At 44.8% G+C, this 23,904-nt stretch overlaps 1 protein-coding gene across 2 annotated transcripts in view; it reads right to left on the bottom strand.

Annotated features, from left to right (window-relative positions):
* RYK (receptor like tyrosine kinase) overlaps positions 1–23,904 on the bottom strand; it is a 165,806-nt gene that overhangs the window by 77,481 nt on the left and 64,421 nt on the right. For both annotated transcript variants that reach the window (XM_088466654.1, XM_088466653.1), the window contains exons 2-7: positions 23,556–23,677; positions 22,649–22,748; positions 19,528–19,662; positions 17,206–17,265; positions 16,556–16,700; positions 5,941–6,041 (exon numbers count right to left, since the gene is read on the bottom strand). In XM_088466654.1, coding sequence (XP_088322780.1) covers positions 5,941–6,041; positions 16,556–16,700; positions 17,206–17,265; positions 19,528–19,662; positions 22,649–22,748; positions 23,556–23,677 — 663 coding nt within the window. The remainder of the gene's footprint in view (positions 1–5,940; positions 6,042–16,555; positions 16,701–17,205; positions 17,266–19,527; positions 19,663–22,648; positions 22,749–23,555; positions 23,678–23,904) is intronic.

Below are 23,904 nucleotides of genomic sequence, written 5' to 3'. Positions count from 1 at the left end.
AGAAGCTTTGATATCCAAAAGGCCTGTCATATTCTCCTGCTAGATTATTGGGAAACTATAAAAGTACATGCTAGTCCCCACTATACACACAGCTTATACTGTGACTCACACAAGGTTGCTGGATAATGAGTGAGAATATAGTAATGATTATTGGGTTACACCTAGTTGCCAAGTGTAGCCAGGAGTAATGTGATCCACCAAGTCCGTGAAACCTACACCGAGCTCCGAATGTAACGTCATTAAGCATGGTAGATCGCGTGTTGACCCAATACTGGCTCTCGCATAGGTTTCCTGGGGCCACAGCAGGAAATTTACCGCAGCTTCAAGCCTGGCAATGTTTTTGGGTCCATTCCCAGACTATAGTTCCTAATGCCAAAGTCAGACGGAAACCTTCCCAGTTAACCTTTCTGCAACATGTGATATTGATTCCTACACCCCAATAAGGAGGACACTGCCTTTTAGGTTGCTCAACAGCTACAAAGACTAAAAAAATATTTCACAAAATGTAAATATACATGAATTAAAATATTTTGGAATGGTTCCATTTAATTTGCCCAACAACAGGGTAATTTCTCAGTTAACAGATAGTCTACAAAACCATGCTAAGGGGCTGGTTCAATTAGCATGATATTGTATTGCGATCGTGTGCGTTATTTTGGAAGATGAAATCGGATCACATTCAATTAGAACAGTCAAATTGCGGCCATATGCATTAGTGTGCAAACTCCAAAGCAAGTGGCCATAAGGACAGTGTAGGCGGGTCTGAGGGGCCATAAGGACAGTGTAGGCGGGTCTGAGGGGCCATAAGGACAGTGTAGGCGGGTCTGATTGCTTGCAATATAAATAACCTCTGTTCCATCAATACAATACTGACTCCTGAGACTCTGAATCCACAGATCAGAGCATTGGGCGGTAGCAGACCTCAGTATATTACATGACTATTAACCAGTCTAAGGTCAGAGACTTCCACAATCACAAATCCTTATAACCTTCAGTGTTCTCCCCAGAAATTTTTTCCAGCCAGGTGGCATCCAGAAGTAGCCGGGTGGGGGCCTTCGCAATTATGCGCACGCCGGGAAAAGGGGCATCTCCAGCCCGACAGGTCTCAGGCTGCTCCCCCACTAGCTCTCAGTCAAAAGTGCCCATTATGCAGTGCCCCCTGTAGTTATCCCCATAGGCAGTGCCACCTGTAGTTTTCCCCTGTATACAGTGTCCCCTGTAGTTTTCCCTTTTATACATATCCCCCTTTATACAGTGTCCCCTGTAGTTTTCCCCTTTATACATATCCCCCTTTATACAGTGCCCCCCATAGTTTTCCTCTTTATACATATCCCCCTTTATACAGTGCCCCCCATAGTTTTCCTCTTTATACATATCCCCCTTTATACAGTGCCCCCCATAGTTTTCCCCTTTATACATATCCCCCTTTATACAGTGCCCCCCATAGTTTTCCTCTTTATACATATCCCCCTTTATACAGTGTCCCCTGTAGTTTTCCCCTTTATACATATCCCCCTTTATACAGTGTCCCCTGTAGTTTTCCCCTTTATACATATCCCTTTATACAGTGCCCCCCATAGTTTTCCTCTTTATACAGTGCCCCCCCATCCAGTTTTCCCCTTTATACAGTGTCCCCCGTAGTTTTCCCCTTTATACAGTGCCCCCCCCAGTTTTCCCCTTTATACAGTGCCCCCCGTAGTTTTCCCCTCATATACAGTGTCCCCTGTAGTTTTCCCCTTTATACAGTGTCCCCTGTAGTTTTCCCCTTTATACATTGCCCCCTGTAGATTTCCCCTTTATACAGTGTCCCCCGTAGTTTTGCTTTGCCCTTTATGCAGTGCCCCCAGGCTGAAGTAGTGCCCCTATGAAATGCCTCCAGGCTGGTCCCTTATGCAGTGCCCCCAGGCTTAAATAGTGCCCCTTATGCAGTGCCCCCAGACTGGTCCCAGCCCAGAACTTACCTTGCTCCCACACAGGCTGCCTCGCTCTGGCTTGATCTAATCGATCCAGCAGGCGTGCAGGGCTAGCTCACGTCGCAGGTGACGTCATGACATCACCCGCGCAGTGCATCACTGGGAATGCTTGCCTCTGAAGTGACCGGTTGCTTCTTTAGCCTCAAGCCGCTTCAGAGGCCAGCGTTCCACAGCAGGGGGCGGCGAGGGTGACCGGGAATGCGGCGGGGAAAAGTTCCGGGCAGAAGGCGGTTTCTGCCAGGTGATGCGCCTGCAGAAAACAGCCTGGGACGAACACTGACCTTGGAAGAAAAGTAGTGAACGTCCATATGAAGGCATCGCACGATGCCAAGTGTGCACTACACCCTGGCCATGAATTGTCAGGGCTTTGAGACTAGTGATGGGGAGAACACAAATTGTCTTCTTACTTCCCAAAATCAGTGTCAGTGAATGGCAGCTATGGCCATTCATTTATTGTAAGTTAGAAAGTGTATTCAGTTTCCAGTCATTGCTAATGTCTATATATTGGCTGGACATATCAGCAGATGGTATGCACCATACACAACACACCTACTCCTTCCACAGCTGTTCCCATCATGTAACCCCAGGAATGAAACCAAAAAGTTAAATTTGTTAGTTCTCTTGAGTTTAGGGATTCTGCATCCGTAGTCACATATTTTAATACGCACCCCTATGAGGCTGCAAACAAGCAATTTGGGGTACCATTGCAATCACACATTGCGGGCATCACCCACAATTCGCCCCCTGATGAAATTGACCCCTAAGAACTGCAGGAAACTAGTCTATAACTAAAGTTGGGCAGTACAGAGTGAGTGCTTTATTAAAATATTTGGGTGGAGCTTATCCTCATCTACGAGAGTTGGTAAAGAATAGTCTGTCAGATAAGTTTAGTAAAGCATCTCCTTATATTGCTGAAGGGCTAATTAGCCCCTAAGCAACACTACTTTATTTAATGTTTTCAGAACTTTAACCCCGCCCATTTACTCAGCTGGGGTTAAACCTCTCCATACAAAGTCATTGCGAAGTCACTTTAATAGAAAAGCATTTGTCATCGATAAAAAACTGAGGAAATCCTGGAGAACATGTGTGTTGGGAAACCGCTATCTATCTACAAAGCACAATATCCATATCAATCAGCACTTGTATTTGCAACCAAGGGAGAGATTTAGATGTGCCCACATACATCAATCCTCCGTGCGCTACAAGTCACGCCACATAACGCGGGAGCTCAGTGTGACTCAGTAGCGCTGAGCGTCTTTTCGTGTGTCTTTTTACATTCAAATGCGTCTTATGCGCACAACAATGAATAGATAGCACAAGCAGCAGCTTCTGCTGATTAATATGATATGCAGCATGTCTATGTTCTGTGAGCGTCTGCGGGTGTATCTGCATGCTAAATGCTACGTTACAGTGTCAGTGGCTGTAACACTAATGTAGTGTTTAGCATGCATATATGCCCGCGGACGCTCAGAGAACATAGAAATGCTGCATATCATTTTAATCAGCAGAAGCTGATTGTGCTATCTGTTCGCATCGTTGTGCAAGTAAGACGCATTTGAAGGTAAAGACACAAAAAGATGCTCGGCGCTACTGAGTCACCCCACAGCATGGCACGACTAGAAGGGCTGTTTAACGCGCCATGAGGCTAGATATATGTGGACCCATCTGTACCAAAGCTTGGAGAGAGATTATCAAAGAATTTGCTCATAACTCATTTTTTTCAAACACAGGGGCAGATGTATGATGCTCTGGGAAGTGGAGAGTGATAAACCAGCAGCCAATCAGCTCCCAACTGTCATTTTTAAAACACAGCCTGTAACATGACAGTTGGGAGCTGAGTGGCTGCTCGTTTATCGCTCTCCAGTTTATCACTTCCCAGAGCTTCATACATCTGTCCCCAATGTCTGTAACATGACAGAAGCTGATTGGTTGGTACTTTACCTCTATCCAAACTTTGATAAATCTCCCCGTAAGTTCCATATATGCCATTGCGGTATTCTGACAAATCAATGGCTCCAGACCACATATTCCTCTGACTTCAGTCAATCACTACAGAATATGAAATATGTTTTTCACCAGGAAAGTAATAAATTAGAGCTAGACAGCATGGCAGATTCCGTGACACGTCCCATGCTCCCGGCCTGACTCTTACCTGTTCCTTTTGTATTACTAAAACGCAAACTGTTGCTGAGATGTCTGTTTAAACAATTACTCATGTAATTCCAAATAATCAGGATGCAGTGCGGAAACTCTCTGAAAATCTAGAACATTTTACTGTGGAGTGAATATTTATTGGGTGACTACCAACGTGCATAAACTTTTTGACTACAGACACACTAACGAGAGAGAATGTGTATATATATATATATATATATATATATATATATATATATATATATATATATATATATATATATATATATATATATATATATATTATATACACACACATACATACATACACACGCGCACACACCTGGCCCCATTTTCAGTCTGTGCATATACAATGTTGATAGGATAGGTTTCTGCAAGCATCAGAAAGGAAGACTATTCTCAGTCCAGGGACAGATAAAAAGTAGTGACTTCCTTTAGCAATAGTGAGGCCATAAAGTGCATTCGGGCCCAGTGAGCACACAGCCAGCCCAGTTAACTGCAGTTAATGCTGCGTCGGCATTATACCATCAAAATTTCTGTGCAGGAATAACCTTTGAAACATTTCATCCTAGGGACTACACTGCCTACAATGTAATTACAATAATCTTATTTTTAAAAATAAAAACCTTGATGCTGAAGAAACTGGGCAGAACTGTGCATGAAATAATACTTAGCGATAGAAAACCTATTGCTACTTCCATAGTGTAGCCTTGACTGACACCTGCTGGCAGCAACAAGTCAGTGTTAGTAGGAGCTGTACATTCCTGCTATTTGTACAGAACTGGTCAAGTAGAAATCAGTGAACTTGAATCCTCCATTAAAGTAAAACAACAGACGGAGAGTGATATATTGAATGAAGCCTACAATGACATGTAATAAATATTGACCTAGGCAGTAGTGTGACAGCCAACATTTCTTACAGAGACTGAGTTTACATAGTCCAGTAACTTAATCCTAATGCCTTGTAACAAGTGTGAAAATCAATTTCCATTTCATGTACACACTATATGTCAACACCTGAACCATGGTCTGGACAAGCAAAGGCAGGGATACTACAGAGTGTATGGCCAGGGTGCAGCAACAATGCATCAGTAGAGAAATAACACACACTGGCAGAAACACTTCTGGGGGTTTCATAGAGGAGACACAACTTTGTCCAAGCTAGTCCTGAAAGCAGTCCTCCAACACGCCATCACTGTGTCTTCACTCAGAACAAAGGTAAATCGCTCCTTCTAGTGTTTATTCTAGTCCATGTATAAAAGATCATTTTCCAGCCAAAGAAGGAGGATTAAGACTCATGACAGTCCTGAACCACCACCTAACTATGACCATGTACGGCAGAGCCCAATTCAGAGGTGCACCCAGTGATGTTGCACTCAAGTGGCGATGTTTTCAGTCTGCGCATGTGTCAGTCTCGCCTTGCGCATGCATCCCGATGGTTAGTGCTGTAAGACGCAGATAGATATTGCACGCAGAGAGGGTGATTTTCAGCAGTGTGTCTTCCTGGGAGGAAACCACCTTAGGGCTGGTGCAACCTTCGCTTTTGTGACCAATGCCTACGGAACAGCGCCGCAGCCAGTGTGCGTCTCAGAAGGCTGAGAATCGGTCACTGCATACAGGCACAGATGAGGCAACACCTGCGTGCACCTCTCACTGCGTGTGCACCTCTCACTGCGTGTGCACCTCTCTCTCAGGCCGTAGGTGTAGTGGAATCCTATTTATCCGCGTGCACAAATGTGCAGTATCCAGCGAGCAAGCTCTGCAGGCAAACCCACACCGCCAACTAATAATAAGCAGGTAAATGAACTCTTACTGGTGACCGGCGTGGCATTGTTAGGGGTGTCCGCCCGCAGGTACTGCGTCGTTTGGGTAGAGGGCTGAGAAAGTCCCTGGGAGCTGCCGCTGTCACTCATGCTGCAGAAAAGAAAAGAAAAAAACAAGAACAATCTTTAAATACAGTATAATGCATTACATCCAGTTGATCAATAGGTCAAAATATAGAATGGCATTAAGCATACATAGGATTTATATGCACCATATACATCCCCACAGCAATCCATTGTACAGCGCTGCAGTTATTGCCACATAACCTAAGAAGAAGAAAAATGGGCATGTAGTTATGAGACTGGCAGCCGCGATGCCACCGATCTCAAAAACCGACATCGAAATCCCGACAAAGGACTTAATATAGGTGTCGGTATTTCCATGCCCATCTTAATCCCGACTCTGGGAGGGGGTATGAAGGGGAGAGGTTAGGTTTAGGCGCTAATGGGGACGGTTAATGTGCGGGTGGGGGAAGGTTAGGGGGGGGGAAGAGGGGAGGGTAAGTATACTTCCCCGACATCAGGATGCCGCTGTCTGTATGTGACAGGAGGCATCCCGACAGCCGGCATTACATACACATTCCGAAAAAGGTTGTATATTGCCGGTGCCCTATTACAGAGGAAAGCAACTAAAAAATATTTTATTTCACAGGTTAGAATTCTTTTATTACATATATAAAGCAGTAACAGTGACACATGCTAAAATGCAGTATAAACATTTTGGACAAAAATATGAGATATGGTAAGAACTTCCCCTTGTTATCTCTATTTCTACGAAGTCCATAGGGTTCCACAGGATACCTTGGGGTATAGGTGTGACGTCAGTCATCGGGCACCAAAGAGTTAAGCTTTCAGCCTCCCAGGATGCACTAGGTCCCCCTCCTATACCCCGCCCCCGAGCCAAGGCATCTCAGTTAGTTACCAAGCCATAGGCCGGAGGAGGAGAAGGAAGAGAGAGAACAAAGATCTGGACACATACAAGAATCACATTCTCACCAGAGGGAGACGGAAAACCGGTGACCAGAGCAAAGCCCATCTGCAGCACAGGTGCGACAGGGCGGTAGTCGTGTGGAACCCTATGGACTTCGTAGAAATAGAGATAACAAGGGTAAGTTCTTACCATATCTCATATTTTCTACTTCAGGGTCCATAGGGTATCCACAGGATACCTTGGGGATATCCCAAAGCAGTATCCTTTAAGGGTGGGGACGCTCCTGTGCAGAAAGGAGAATCCGCCGCCCGAAGGAAGCATCCTGAGAGGCGAAGGTGTCAAACCTGTAATACCTCACGAAGGTATGGACAGAGGACCACGTAGCAGCCTTGCAGATCTGGACTGCAGAGGCACCATGTCGAGCTGCCCACGAAGGACCCACAGACCTAGTGGAATGAGCCTTCACAGAAGGAGGAACCGGCAGGCCTTCATGAAGATAAGCTTCAGAAATAGCCATACGGATCCAAAGTTTGCTTTGAAGCAGGCCAACCCTTTTTACGGAAGCCATAGAGGACAAACAAAGCGTCCGACTTCCTAAACGAAGAAGTGCGGTCAACATAAGTCCTTAAGGCCCGCACAACATCCAAAGAGGCCTCACCCACGGAAAGACCCGGTGAGTTAAAGGCCGGAACAACGATTTCCTCGTTAACATGAAACTGGGAAACAACTTTGGGAAGAAACTCGGGCCGAGTGCGGAGCACTGCCCTGTTCCCATGAAAAACCAAGAAAGGGGGTCTACAAGAAAGAGCCCCTAACTCAGAAACACGTCTGGCCGAAGCAATAGCCAGAAGGAAAACAGTCTTAGCTGTTAGCCATTTAAGATCCACTGAGCCCAGTGGTTCAAACGGCGGTCCTTGGAGAGCCCTCAGGACCACAGCCAAATCCCAAGGTGCCACAGGTGGAACAAAGGGCGGCTGAATGCGGACAACACCTTGCATAAAGGTGCGCACATCCAGGATTGTAGCAATCCTACGGTGAAACCAGACAGATAGGGCCGAAACCTGTACCTTCAAAGAAGCAAGGCGAAGCGCATGATCTAGTCGCGCTTGAAGGAAGGCGAGAATCCGAGACAGACGAAACTCCCGCGGTGCATAACCTCTCGGTCGACACCACTGGAAGAATGTATGCCACACGCGATGGTATATCCTCGCGGAAGACGGTTTCCGAGCTCGTAACATGGTACGCACCACAGAGCTGGAAAACCCCCGGGACCTCAGCATGACCGTCTCAACAGCCACGCCGTCAAAGACAGCCGAGTCAGGTCCGGGTGAAGACAAGGACCCTGAGACACAAGGTCCGGTCGTAGCGGCAACCGCAGAGGACTGTCCACGGACAGACCCTGAAGGTCTGAGAACCAGTGCCGTCTGGGCCACGCGGGAGCTATCAACAGGAGCGTCCCTCCTTCCTGTTTGAATTTCCGGATTACCCGTGGAAGAAGGGAGACCGGAGGGAACAGGTATGCGAACCGGAACGTCCACCGGACGGACAGAGCATCCACCAGAGACACCCCTTCGTCTCTTGTGCGAGACCCGTACACTGGCAACTTGTTGTTGTGCCGTGACGCCATGAGGTCGATCTCTGGAAGACCCCACCTGTCCACCAGCAGTTGAAAAACGTCCGGGTGCAGGGACCATTCCCCCGTATGAACGTCCAGGCGACTTAGAAAGTCCGCCTCCCAATTTAGCACTCCCGGGATGAAGACCGCTGATATGGCCGGAAGATTGCGCTCCGCCCAAACCAGGATCCAAGAGACCTCTACGAGAGCCGCCCGACTGCGAGTTCCTCCTTGCCTGTTTATGTAGGCCACGGTGGTAGCGTTGTCCGACTGGACCTGCACCGGGTGACCCTGGAGAAACCGATGTGCCTGCTGGAGAGCATTGAAGACCGCACGGAGTTCAAAGATATTTATTGGAAGATCCGCTTCTGTCGGCGTCCACCTGCCCTGGAACAAGCGTGGACCCGAAACTGCTCCCCAGCCCCGAAGACTGGCGTCCGTTGTCAACAGGACCCAATTTGGAACCCAGAACGGACGTCCCTTGTTGAGGTGGGTCGTCTGTAACCACCAAGCAAGGGACAGGCGAACCTCCGGGGTGAGCACAATCGTCTGGGACTTCAGGGCCTGAGGCAGCCCGTTCCACTTGGACAGGATCAGGTGCTGCAGAGGTCTGGAGTGAAACTGGGCGTATTCCACCATGTCGAACACCGACACCATGGAGCCCAGTAACCTCATCGCCGAGTGTAGGGACACCCGGCGACTGAGCAGACAACTGCGCACCCTCGACTGTAAAGCAGAGATCTTTTCCTCCGTCACAAAGATCCTCTGCTGTTCCGAGTCCAATAAGGCTCCGAGGTGCAGAATCCTCCGAGACGGGATTAGAGTGGACTTCTGCCAGTTGATTATCCAGCCGTGCCGTTGCAGTAGTGCAATGGTCAGGTCCAAGTGGCGTAGAAGGAGTTCTGGAGATCCTGCCACCAATAAAAGGTCGTCCAAGTACGGCAACATGCGGACTCCCTGCAGCTGCAGAGAAGCCGCCATGACCGCCATTACCTTGGTGAACACACGTGGTGCTGTCGCCAGGCCAAAAGGTAACGCCCGAAACTGGAAGTGGTCGCTGCGGATTGCAAACCTGAGGAACTGTTGATGGTGCAAAAGAATAGGGACATGCAGGTAAGCATCCTGTATGTCCAATGACACCATGTAGTTCCCAGGTTCCAGCGCCAGAATGATGGACCGTAGGGTCTCCATCCGAAACCTCGGTACCCGCAAAGACTTGTTGAGTGCTTTGAGGTTGAGAATCGGACGATACGACCCATTGGGTTTCTGTACCAAAAAAAGATTTGAATAGAAACCCTGGCCCCTCTGGGAGAATGGAACAGGCACTATAACTCCAGCCTGGAGCATAGTGTGCAATACCTTCCGCAGCTCCGTAGCCTTGTTCCGGTCTGATGGTAGACCCGTGGTGAAGAATCGAGCCGGGGGTCTGTGCCGGAAGGAGAGGGCGTACCCGTGGGAGACCACCTCCAGAACCCAAGTGTCCGTCGTAGTGGTCGACCAACACTGGGCGAACTGCAGCAGGCGGCCTCCCACCCTGGGATCCCCCAAAGGGAGGCCCGGACCGTCAGGCCGCAGGCTTGTCATGTGGCTTGGGGGCCGGACGTCTGGTACTCCATGTCTGCTTCCGGGGCTTGACCGATTTCTTAGGGCCAGCCTGTCGAGGAAACGACTGTGGCTTGGGCCTGCCCTGGGCCCTAGATGACCGAAAGGACGATGGTCCAGAACCAGAAGGAGCAGCGGCCGACGGGAGACAAGCCGATTTGGCTGCCGCCAGCGTGGCCACAATCTTATCCAGATCCGGACCGAAGAGAACTTCTCCGGTAAACGGCAACGCCTCCAGACCCTTTTTGCAATCTGCGTCCGCCTTCCAGGATCGCAGCCACAAGGTGCGACGAGCAGCTACCGCTGCTGAAGAAATCCTAGACACCAGAGTACTAATGTCTAGGGCCGCCTCGTTGATGTAGGTGGCCGAATCACGGAGATTGCCAATCAACTCCGCCTGTTCGGCCGGACAGTCGGAATCAAAAGAAGCCTCTAATGAATCTGCCCAGCGCTCCATCGCTCTGGCAACCCAGCAAATGGCCATAGCCGGCCGTGCTGCCCCCCCCGCAAGGGAATAAGCAGACTTCAGGCAGATCTCCACCTTGCGGTCCGTAGCATCCTTAAGGGAGGACATGGATGGCATCGGCAATGTGGCACTACGGACAAGACGGGGCACGTGAGAATCCACCTGTGGAGGGGATTCCCACTTTGCAAAATAATATCCGCGAACGGATATGCCACCGCCAGGCGTCTCTGCGGCTGGGATCTTTTGCCAGGCTGTTTCCACGCCTCCTCTAAATGGTCCACCAACTGACCCGAAAGAGGAAAGACTGTGGCATCGCCCTTCACATCTTTGAAAAAGGCATACTTAGATTTAGCCGCTGGGGGAACTTCGTCCTCAATCACCAAGGCTGTGCGGACCGCCCGATTCTAAGTCCAGGAATATATACTTTGGACTTAGCATCAGCGTCCTTAGCATGGAGAGGTTCCTGATCGTAAGGATCCAGAATCTCCCCATCATCAGACGTCCCCTCGTCATCCTCATAAGGAGCCGACAGAGACGCCACCGGCCGTTTATGCGGCCGCATCACAGACTCCCCTTGCAACACATCCGACAAGTGCTGTACAGAACTCGTCAGGGAGTTAACCCACGCTGGCTCCTGAGAAACCGGGAGCGGGGAAATAGGGAGACTGTGGGGTACCACCAATTGTCGTGGGAAACCCTGCATGGGTGACGACACCACTGACTGCTGGGACAAACCCATCGGTGTAAACGCGGGCTGCGGAGCTAACTGGCCCACTAAGGCTGTAAGCGCTTGAGCGAAACAAGCCCAGGGCGGCTCCTGTACCGGTGCAGTAACCGTAAGAGGCCGCGCCATAGACAAACACTGCCGGCAGAGGCCCTCCGCGCTACCCTCCCCCTCCGCTAACGGTACTTTACACGTAGTACACTGTAGCCGGAGGGGAAAATCACTTTCAGACATGATGGCACCACGTATGTGACCCCTCTCACCAATTATATATTTAAGAGGCGAGAGACCACCCTGCAGCACCGCACCGCAAGGGCTTAGCAGAAAAAACAGGGACAGTATAAAGCTGACAGTTTAGAAAAAAAGTTACAGACAGCAGCGCTAGCACAGTCACATACAATGCAGAGAAATAACAATTCCTGCACTAACAGCGCTGATCACTCAACTACACAGACACAGGTCCTGGTAGGACACAGCGCTGCATACACAGACCTGACCACAGCGGAGGAGAGGTATGCGGGGGGACCCAGACCACGATGCTTCCAATGCAGGCTTCCAGCAGCGTTCACCATGCTTCAGAAAAGATGGCCACCGAGGAGCAGAGAGAAGGCTGGCCTGGGGGAGGAGCGCTGACACAGGGCCAGTCAGCACAGTGCAGAGAGGGCTGTGTGCAGCGGGGGAGGCGCCGGCTGTGAGACAGGGAAGGCGCGCTCCCCTGGCATGCATTTAACCCCTGGGACGCCGCAGCGCTACCGCGCTGCTGTGGTCCTTCTAAGCCCCCCTCTAGCAGGTGCCTCCGACTACGGCCGGGCACCAAACGAAACTGAGATGCCTTGGCTCGGGGGCGGGGTATAGGAGGGGGACCTAGTGCATCCTGGGAGGCTGAAAGCTTGACTCTTTTGTGCCCGATGACTGACGTCACACCTATACTCCAAGGTATCATGTGGATACCCTATGGACCCTGAAGTAGAAATATAAATGAAAAAGTATTAAAAAAAAAAAAAAAAAAAAAATGACCTCTGTACTCCATCCACTTCCCACCCTCAGTCAATGGGCATTAACCTACTTTTAACACATACAGCTTCAAAATAAACAATACTTTCCCAGTGGATTAGTAGAGAGCCCATATCAATATTTTTGCTGTTCCCACATTTAGCATATTTATATTTGATGGACTGGGTTGAATGCTCTATTGATGTTCTCGAGAGGAACGATTTTTCGCTATATGGCTCCCATATCTATTCACGTTACAGCCATAGACTTCACTAGGAAGACGGTCACACAACCTGGTACAAATTTGATCAATTAAAGGGTCACCCCCTTTCTAAACTTTTCATGCCTGTTGAAGTAATGGTTTGCCAGTTTTCCACCTACAGTTCCCGTATTATTGTTTCACCTGTAACCCTTTTTATGTATCATTAAAGTACAGTAGCATATTTTATATTGTCTGTGTAATGGTGCATACACACGGTCAGATTTTTCTTTCAGATCTGAACGAAAACGATTTAAAAATCGTTCAGTCGTTCATATCTGAAGGAAAATCTGACATATCTGACAGATCTGTCAGATGAACGATTTGAACGATGCGCGTCTCCCGATGGTCAGATAACGATATCTGGCATCTGAAGTGTTTGCAGTCAGACTTGGACAATTCCATTCATTTTAATGCAGTCAAAAATCGTTCCAATCGTTCATCTGACAAATCTGACCGTGTGTATGCTCCATAACTGTACATCTCTATTTCCAGTGGTGCTCTCCTTCTATGCTACCCCTCTACTTACTGGACCGTTTATTCATTTATTTAACAATTTATGTACAGTACTTCTTTATGTGTGTGTTACATCTTGAAGAAAAAAAAAACCACAATACTGCTTTGCATTCTTCTAAAAATGGAAGAAAATAAATTGTAATACATAATTCTGAGCGTGTGAGTGGGTACGAGTGAACTGGATTATTCAATCTTTGAAGATGAACACTGATAACAGCCGGCCAAACCTGAGTAAGGAAGCTAAAGAATGCTGAGATTGTAGTTGGATGTGATTAATGATGCTACATCTCTTGGATGCCAATTTATTCTAATTATAAATAAGATACTATCAACTGGCTGTAACTTTATTGTGTAATGATTAAGAGTAAATAATGCGGTCGTGAGTTCAGATTTTAATATAATTCTTCATTTAAATAACTAAAAGCATGAACATAATTAGCTAAATAGTATGCTATGAAATCAAACACTGTGTGGCTTATAAATCATGTTCACATTACTTATAATCTGCTAAATGTGACTACCATATAATTTACTATCACGCAGTAGCCTAGCAGAATGCATCTCCTTAAATGGAAATATAAATGGTCATTTAATAATATATTTCTTCCCAACTGAAGGTCGTAGAAGGTGGACTTCCGCCATCCAGAGAGCAATAACATATGGAGACGAAAATTGTTCATGGGCTTAGGACAGGTTAAGAGTAGTTACAGAAGTTGTTGCAGGATGTTGCCACAGTAAATTGTAGCATGCACAAACTGATCTAGAACTCATTTGCTCCTAAAATATCATTGTTAATTGCAGAATTTCCCTGTAGAATGTAGCTGTAGTGATCTGTAGAATGCCTGACTGAATACTCGCTACTGCTGTTAATTCGGAGTGCAAAATGTCTTCAGTTTACAAAAATGTAATGTAAATTAGTCAAGTTAGATGTGTGGCATATTAGAGTCTTTATAATTACATCACATATAAGTGTTAGCAATCCATAGTGACTAGTACAGTGGTTCCCAAACTGTGTGCCGTGGCACCCTGGGGTGCCTCAGGACACTTGCAGGGGTGCCTCGGGTTGGTGATCCAGTACCACATAAAAAGATGTGATAGGCAAAACCAGTGCTAATGGCTGTATTATGCATAAGGATGACTAGGCTGAAGCCTAGGGGGCTCTGTAGGGAAAAGGCACACTTGTAGTCTTGTAGACAGCTGAGGTCTGTTTTGAGAAAATATGGGGGTGGTGGGGGTGGGCAAAGGTGCCAGGAGACCCTTAAAATGGATATAGGGCTATGTACTGGGGTCTAGCACCTACCGTACCAGGGTCAGGCAGTCAGCTGTAGTGGGGTGAAAGATTGCAGTGGCGGAAGGGGCCTGAAATACCAGAAAGCCTAGGGGCCCAGTCATGGGTTAATACGGCCCTGGACGGTCCCAAATATGCTATTGCTATCTAGATGGCTAAAATCTTGAAAAAGTGAATAGTCCCATATACAAGTACACACATACCCACTCACTCTCACAATTACAGCCATGGCCAAAAGTTTTGAGAATGACACAAATATTGGTTTTCACAAAGTTTGATGCTTCAGCGTTTTTAAACCTTTTTGGCAGATGTTACTATGGTATACTGAAGTAACATTACAAGCATTTCATAAGTGTCAAAGGCTTTTATTCACAATTACATTAAGTTTATGCAAAGAGTCAGTATTTGCAGTGTTGACCCTTTTTCAAAACTTCTGCAATTTGCCCTGCATGCTGTCAATCAAATTATGGGCCAAATACTGGGGCAGATGTACGAAGCTCTGAAAAGTGATAAACTGAAGAGTGATGAAGTACCAGCCACTTAGCTCCTAACTGTCATGTTACAGGCTGTGTTTGAAAAGTTACAGTTAGGCGCGGATTGGTTGGTCATTTATCACTCCCCTGAGCTTCATACATTTGCCCCACTGACTGATGGCCGCCCATTCTTGCCTATTCAGTGCTTGGGGTTTGTCAGAATTTGAGGGTTTTGTTTGTCCACCCGCCTCTGGGGGATTGACCGCAAGTTCTCAAAGGAATTAAGGTCAGTCAGTGTGTGGCCCATAATTTGATTGACAGCATGCCAGGGCGAATTGCAGAGGTCTTGAAAAAGAAGGGTCAAAACTGCAATATTGACTCTTTGCATAAACTTAAAGTAATTGTCAATAAAAGCCTTTGACACCTATGAACTGCTTGCAATGTTACGTCAGTATACCATAGTAACATCTGATACAAAGGTCTAAAAACACTGAAGCAAATTTTGTGAAAACCAACACTCATGTCATACTCAAAACTTTTGGCCATGGCTGGAATACATTATAATTTGGACAATTAGGGGGCGATTCTATGCGTTTAGAGCAATTCAATTGTTGTTCCATGCGGGGGTCGGGAAAGCACCGGGTTTAGCAGTGCAAAGCATCTAAACACATCTTAAAAGTACTGCTCGGGCACCCAAACTTCGCCATAGCAGAAATGTGTCTACCCGCGACCAAACAAAGCACCAACTGAATTGTTCTGTTGGAAGCCCATTAGTTAAAGTGCCCAATAAAAGAATTGAATCGCCCCCTTAGACAGATGCACAGCATTTTGATAATACACTCTTTAACCTTTGCACAAAATTCTTATACTGTATTTAAACAAAGGTAACATCTCTTTATGTGTGTGATTACAGAATTTTATCCTGAGAAATAAGTAACATTTTAGTTTATTGCCTGGGTAAAAGTGTGCCGACAGACATAAACTTCTTCTACTTAAGAGCATTACATCGTCTATGGTACAGTAGCAGCCCTTCCTTTGGTTATATTTGAAAAGTATTTAAGATGTGCTTATACACTTAATATCATTCCCAAAGTGTTTTTTGTAACATATGATCTATAGTATGGGCTATACAAATATCAACAAGAATGTAACTTATCAGCTGAGTGGGAAACAGGACCTCCCTGGGGCACCGCACACCAAATATCCAGGAGTCGCTGAGGTATAATGCAGGGATGGACTTCATAGTAAAGAATATTGGTGGCTGTTCTTAGGAGACAGTAGCACTAACCTATATAGACCACTTAATCCCTCCCCCCAACAGGTCACATTTCCTGCATTGTTACAAATTAATAAATAACCACAAAAGGCAGTTAAAGCAGAATATCAGGTATGTTTTTACAGCAAACACTGCCAGCTCTCTTCTCCAAGCTTAAAACCCTGGACAGGTGTTGTATGAAGCGTTACTGGTAGTGGCGATCCAGCACAGTCATTCTGACAGCACCTCAGTGACGTTTGTACTTCTGCAGGATTTTCATATGAATCAGAAACTTACTAGTAATGGGGATGTGCATGTCCTAAAAACGGAGTACACGGCAATTTACTAATAGCCTGAGGGAGTGACTTGAACATGTTTATTTCTTCAAATTCTCCATGGAAGAAATCAATAACATATAAAAACATAGAACTAAGTCAGGATGCCATTGGTCAGAAGATGCTCTCTAGGAGGACAAACCCTTACCTGTCATCAAGCTCTACGCGTTTCATGCTGTGCAGGTGCAGCACCGCCAGTATAATAGCCACCAAGAAAATGACCGCACAGCAAACGCCGACACTGATGTAGAATACACGGGTGGAGGTCGTAGGGGCTACATTTACAGGATCAACTGAACAAAAAACAATGAACGAAAATAAGCAGCAGATAGATTGGCAAGTTACAACATTGTCAAATTGTCTTAACTACAAGAAAATATAGACAGAAAAATAGTACCAACATAGGATGGTGTCATTGTGCTAAATATTAAGCAACAGTCAATCTTTTCCCCTGTCATCTAGTCTTTCATGTTTTCATTGCTTATGAGAGTTACAAATGAAGCAGACTTATTGTATATTTAATGTGTCAGCAGAAACCAATGACACATGAATCTTTGTTATTCAGATCTTGTATTATCTCTCTGTTACAGTAGTAGAACAATAGATGTACATATCACTGACCACCAGCTAACGGTGCCTTCTGCCGCAGTGATCGGGATAACATTGTACGGAAAGGGCCATCTTCACCGTCTGCTTTACATCATGGTTTGTGTCATTGATGCGATTCCCTGTATACGCATGGCTATGTAAAATGTTGGTGCTTCTTAAATAAAGTATATTACTCAGTTTAAGACTTACAATTAATTCTTGTGCTGTTTTTGTCTACAGATATTGGGGGTTTCACTTCTTGCTCAACCTCTGTGGAAAGAAGTAGCCGTTAGAGCTGGGTAATATTACATAGCATACTGTGTATAACAGACAAATGCAATAAAAGCGACAACTGCCATCTAATGTATGTGACCCCCTACATGGTGTGTTATACATCTATACCTAACTAGAGCAAACTGAAGCAGCTTGTCCCACGTGATGGAACGGCTGACATTACAATGGCTGAAGAGTAAGGAGTCTGTAAGCCCTGCAGCAGTGTAAGTAAATCCCAGGCCTTTATTTGTATTACGTCACATAGTGGGGGCAACACAGCTGGTGTAATGGTTAGCATTACTGCATCACAGCACTGAGGTTGTGGGTTTGATTCCCACCACGGCCCTAACTGTGCGGAGTTTGTATATTATCCCTGTGCTTGCGTGGGTTTCCTCTGGGTACTCCGGTTTCCTCCCACACTCCAAAAATATACTGGTAGGTTACTTGGCTCTCAACAAAATTAACCCTAGTGTGTATGTGTGTGCGCATGTGATAGGGAATATAAAGTGTGAGCTCCACTGGGGCAGGGACTGAAGTGAATGGCCAAATACTCTCTGTAAAAAGGGGTACGGAATATGTGTGTGCTATATAAATAACTGGTAATAAATAAATAGTGCAGAATATGACCAAGTCCATTTATTAATGCCACCACTGCAAATCTACCAATTAGTGATATTTTTATGCCCCACAGTTTAATAGACCATTAACACCCCAAAAAGTAAAAAGGGGAAGATATGAACCGTGCTGACTGTTCGAACCATTGCTGACTGTTCGAACCATTGCTGACTGTTCGACTGACTTTCTACTTCAGCCCAATGACGACACTGCAGCTCCTACTACATCCACAGGTCACAAAACACACAGAGCTGCTGTAACACCGGCCCTAACCCTGTGCAAAAGTCAGCCAACAGCACTTATAGAAGGTAAATCTGGCTGACCGCACGTCACTGTGTACTACCTCCAGCCTGCTCCCGAGGAGTCTAGCGATTTATGTGTATACTACAGCTCAGTAATAATTCTGACTAGGTTACTGCAAATTAGCGGCTTTACTAGCCCCTTAAAGATTAACTATAGTGCAGGCTGTAGAAACACACAGATAAAATATAACAAGTTAAAACACTATCAACGTTCATACACTAATGAAACAATAATCCTTTCAGATGAATTGGAGTGATCTCCAGAGGCCAGACATTTTTTTGCTTGAATTACACCTCCCGTCATGTTGTCAGTACTGTACCCCTTGGAATGCCAAGAACATGAGTTATATCCTTGGCCGACTGAGAATGAAAAATGCCAGCCATGTAACTCCTAAATGTGCACATAAATCACTCCATGTGGAATTCACCCACCCTGGTGCCACAAAATGTATGTAGACATTTTTACATTTAACCCCTTTATTACAAGACACAATTTGTACTTCCACAACTTATTCACACTATATCCACATATCTGCATTGCAACATGCAACATACCCCATTCCTAAATCTGGGACCCCACCATTTGTTGTGGTAGCAGGATTCCGGCAGATCTCTCTCCGTAGCAGAATGGCCTAGATCCTGTAAGGTAGCAATGCTATCCCATGTGCTACCATGCTGCCCAGATAATATTAAATAGAAAGTAATCTATTATAGCATTACATCCTGTGTTCCCGTACCTATTAAAGCAGGCTGGCAAAAGACTCAAATCATATCTACATTGCTATTGCCTTGTGCGCCTATAAATAAAGTGATGTCCTACATTATGCAATTTCTCTTTTTACAGTTATAATGAATAAACATAGAATTGTTGGAGCTGGGAAACAAACTAAATGGTTCACAGCCTCAAGACTGAACACTTTGCCCATCAATGACTGTGAATGACTGCCATTTTTAATGGAGGTCAATAAATAGCTATTCGGATATACAAAATTCCCAGAATAGTTATTTCTAAAACGATCACGCTGGTGACAAGGGGTTAATTTTAGCCTACCCACTCATCAATACCAAGCAGCTAGAAAACAGAGGCTAATAGAGATGTAGGAGCTTCAGTATGGGCATAAGCCAAAGTGTAACGTTTCAACACAACATACAAATCGTGAACCTGCGGACATTTAGTAAAGTTAAAAAAATAAAAATAAAAAAACAAACCCTGGATGGATTAGAAGATTTAGAATTTTTCACTTCTCTTCTGCAAGAACATAAACTGTCTCCCAGCAATGTGTATTATACGTGAATTAAGCCGGAGTAACCTCGACCACTGCCCCCATACGCTCCCACTTACTCCTGTAGCACATTTTCCTCCGCTTGAAATTAAGGACTGTGATGTTTTTGGCAGAGCTGATTGTTATGTTGAGCTGCATGACTAACGTGACCTCGCTGTCCATTTTCCCAGAGCAGAAGAGATCAACTCTAAAAACTGCCAAGAGAAATAAAAAGCTGTTAATGTCATTTTTAAACGAGATCCATACATTTTGTATGTGCTACTATTTAACCTTGGCAAAGGTTCGGGCAATTTGAAGACATATGAAATGGAGTAGATTTGGTTTCCAAAAAGAAAGAAAGAAAAAAAAAAACAAACAAGAACATTAACACTGTATCAGCACTGTGACTGGCGGGTGTTTGCACACCTCATCACTTACAGATAATCACAGCTTAGAGGTCACACGTTCCCTTGCGCCCTACTGTTAGGTTGTTGAAATGAGCAAAGATAGCCTGATATTTGTGTTACTTACAAATACATAACACAGACATTGTCTAGTAACTGTAGATTGCGTATACAAAATATTTGCCCTCTGTTCTGTTATTGTTGAGCAGATACAAGAGATGGATACTCAAAATAAAAGCCGTAATAATCATTGCTATAAAAAGGTTTTTCTTCACTACAACCCTTTATAAAATGGTCTATGTGCTGCTGATACAGGCTGTATTCTCTACGTAAGTATATGAAATCTGCACACAGTGGGGGCGATACAATTGTTTTGTCACCATGCTAATTATTGGGCACCCAATGCAGCAATTCAATTGTTTTTGGGCAACCAATCAGACTGTATTTAGCCGCTTAAAACTGGTAAATCCATCTAAAGTCCTGGTTCTCGCACCCAAACAGCAGTATGGGCACCCAAACCATGGACTTATTGCACATTTCTGCGCGCCTTCTCAGGAGGGTGCGTGCAGAATGGTGAATGAATGGTGTATACCCGCAGCTATTTTATCCGTCGGGAGCCCATTAGTAGTAGCCGCAGGCACTAACAATTCAATTCCCCCCGGTGAGCCTCATGCGGAGTTGGATGCCCTTTGTGTGTAATGGCAAACAAATTGCATTCCCCCCAAAAAATGGGATAAAAAAAAAAACAGCATTTTGCTACCTATGCAGAGTTGGCCACAGTTTGAATATATATTGCATCTTTTCAGGGCACAATTTACTTTTGAAAATTAATTGCAAATTCTTTCCATCTAAACCGCTGCGCCGACACCTAATTTCCGTGCACTAGTATTCTTAGCACAAAAAGAGTAATAAACAACTGTTAAATTTAGGCACGACCAACCAATCAGCTCCTGTTAGTTTAAAGGCTGTGTTTGAAAAATTACAGGAGCGGATTGGTTGGTACTTTATCACTCCAGGGCTTAGTACATCTCCCCTTATTCTATTAACATGCGATACTTCTATTACCACACTTCCACAATGAGGGTTTTTTGTTTTTTTTATAGATAATGCAAGATCTGTGTTTGTGACATCATCAGCACAAATCTTGCACCAGGGAAGGGGCAGCCACAGCTGATGTACCTGAATAGCTGCGTCATCCTCAACCGTGAACATCGCTCTACTGTTCCGCCGCTTTAAAGGATATTCCGCAAATATTAAGTATTCCCCAAATGTGTCTCTAATATCTGCATATATAAATCACAAAAACAGCCTGCTGCTTATTTGCTGAGCAGAATGCCTTGGTCCGGCGACTGAGGGTTAAATATTGCTCGGTTGGGCATGCCGGATTGTCCAGCATGCCCGTCCGATGCGATATTTATGAGGTAAACTGTCGGCCGCATCAGGCAGTGTATTCCCAGCCACGGCCTCCTGTGTTCCCATGGAAGGAACAGAGAAATGTCTCCTCCCCCGGGGGCGGAGCGCAGATGTCGGGGATAATACACTGAGATAACTCAACAGTGTATGCCTCGGACATCTGCGGCTGGCAGGCTGCCAGATAAAATGTCTGTCGGTCTGAGAGGCATTTATCAGTTGCTCTGAAATCTATTTATGGTGATGTTCAATCATAAGGTTATAGAGGCATGAAAGCTAATGGGCATGGCAGAATTTGTACCATTTTTAATACACATTTCTTGCTCTGTGATGTGTAATTACTTGTTTTCATAACCATTTCCAATGGAATTTTTAACACATGGAAAACATGTATAAACTATTTTTCACTTGCTTGAGCGTATGAATTATGAAATTTGTGGCAATCTAAGACGAAACATAGCACTAATTAACATTCTACTATGTTTGTTTTCATTTCTATATTTTGCATGTCAACTCATGAAAAATATATATTAAAAAAAAAAAAAAAAGAGCCAGAGATGAAAACGAGGCTTAGTAACCACAAAAACATTGTACAGTTACAATAATACAGTAACAATTATTTGTCAGATATCTGTCCAATCTGGCTGGTTGGAGTGAAAATCTGGTAGTGTAGTGTATGGGAGCAAATGATAATTGACCATTTGCTCATGAACACTGGAAAACAGACAAAAATAGTTGTTAAGACACATTAGTTAAAATCAAACATATTTAGCTAATTTGAACAATCGTTTTGTCCATTTTCATGTGTTTGGGATAGGGATGTGCAGGCTCGGATAGGTTCGAGTTTGCACGTGGAGTTCGGATTTTTCCCTCCAAAAAAACGGAACTCAGAACGAGGCAAAACGTCATCTTACATGGACGAACATCATCATTCCTGGTCTTTTGTCCAGGAATGATGATGTTCGTCCATGTAAGATGACGTTTTGCCTCGTTCTGAGTTCCGTTTTTTTGGAGGGAAAAATCCGAACTCCACGTGCAAACTCGAACCTATCCGAGCCTGCACATCCCTAGTTTGGGACCATATGGTCGAATATCATTTGCTCCCATACATTACCAGGTTTTCACTCCAACCAGCCAGATTGGACAGATATCTGACAGAAAATTGTATAGTGTATGCCCAGCATGCATAGTGTAGTTTCCAAAATATGTAATAATTTAAATTACCACTAGGTGTCACTGCTGCAAAATGACAGTACAAGTTTATACCCAAGATAGGTGAAATTAATGTAGCCTGCCATTTCCTGTACCACCCTAATCAGTGATCAGTTGTGAATATATTAATTTATTGCTATACAAATCAGAAACATTTTTTAAAAAACTAACTCACCTGATAAGGAGCGGGGAACATCTCCCTGCATTGAGATATTGGTCTGTGGCATGTCCATTGCTAAAGGATTGTCCACATGAAACCCTAGTCTGTATTCCACCTGCAGAAGAGGAAGATAAAGCAGCATGAGAGATATGCAGATATAACACACATCTGACATTCAAGCAACAATAAACTCAGTTTTACAGATTTGATGCTTCGGATAAACTACTAAAAACACCTCTCAACTAACCTGAATAAAATGCTATTAAAAACAAAGAATAAACACCCACCTATCTTTTTGAGAGGGTACAGTAAAAAGTGACCAAGCAGAGTCTTGCGGCCAGCAGGTAATGCTCTTGTATACAATGGTGCTGTCTATGTACCATCATGAGCTACAAACTAATCTGAGGGACCCTGGATACAACACAATAAGAATATACGGGCATGCACACATAAGAGAGAAATAGCCCACATAGTGGGCAGCTATGCCCAGCTCATCATCTTACAGATGCCCATAATCTTACAGGTGGTCAACAGCACAGTAAAACTGACAGTCATTAATGCTTTACCAGTCATTGTGCATATCAATAACTAAAGAGACAACCATGGTCTAGGTATTAGTAAACAGACACTACACTTCGGTGTGTAAAGTCATTTAATGAATTAGCACTATGTAAGCCATTGTGAACAAAGAGCTACATACTAAGGCCCAATGAAGTTACACTAACAAGAGGAAACCATTCTTGGTCAGCAGAGGGCGTCTGGTCACCACATTCAGCAATATTAGTTTTCAATTTGGAGAGTATAAATTAGGTTATAAAAGTTGTTACAGAGCTCCCACCTGAATTGATGTGCATATACCTGGTCAGAAAGAACACAGAACAGATAAGGAATATAATGTAGTATACTGTGCCGGTCACCATACCTTGAATTTAGAGTGCCAGCTGAAATGGAGGCTGCTCGTCTCGATGGGAATGAGCAGGTTAAAGGAAAGCGCATAGTGATTTATAATATCGTTCCTGACATAGTATAGCTCTGCATCCAGACCTGGAGAGGGAAAAAAAAAACAACATTCAACTTAGAATGGAAAGATAAAAGTGGAAACTATGGACATCTATATATAACATTTAACATGTGTTAAGATGCATTTCAGTAGTTATGCTTTAGTACATTTTGTGCTGAGAAAATGGGCATTTATTATAAATTAGCATATTCCTTATTCCTCTGGTCATATTTGAATTGGGATTTCTTTATTTTTTATCCTACAGATTTTT

The sequence above is a fragment of the Taudactylus pleione genome, unplaced genomic scaffold, assembly GCF_031769625.1.
Source record: "Taudactylus pleione unplaced genomic scaffold, aTauple2 ptg000066l, whole genome shotgun sequence".
Classification (NCBI taxonomy): domain Eukaryota; kingdom Metazoa; phylum Chordata; class Amphibia; order Anura; family Myobatrachidae; genus Taudactylus; species Taudactylus pleione.
Note: the sequence above shows the minus strand (reverse complement) of the source record. Positions and strands in the feature narration are given on the sequence as shown.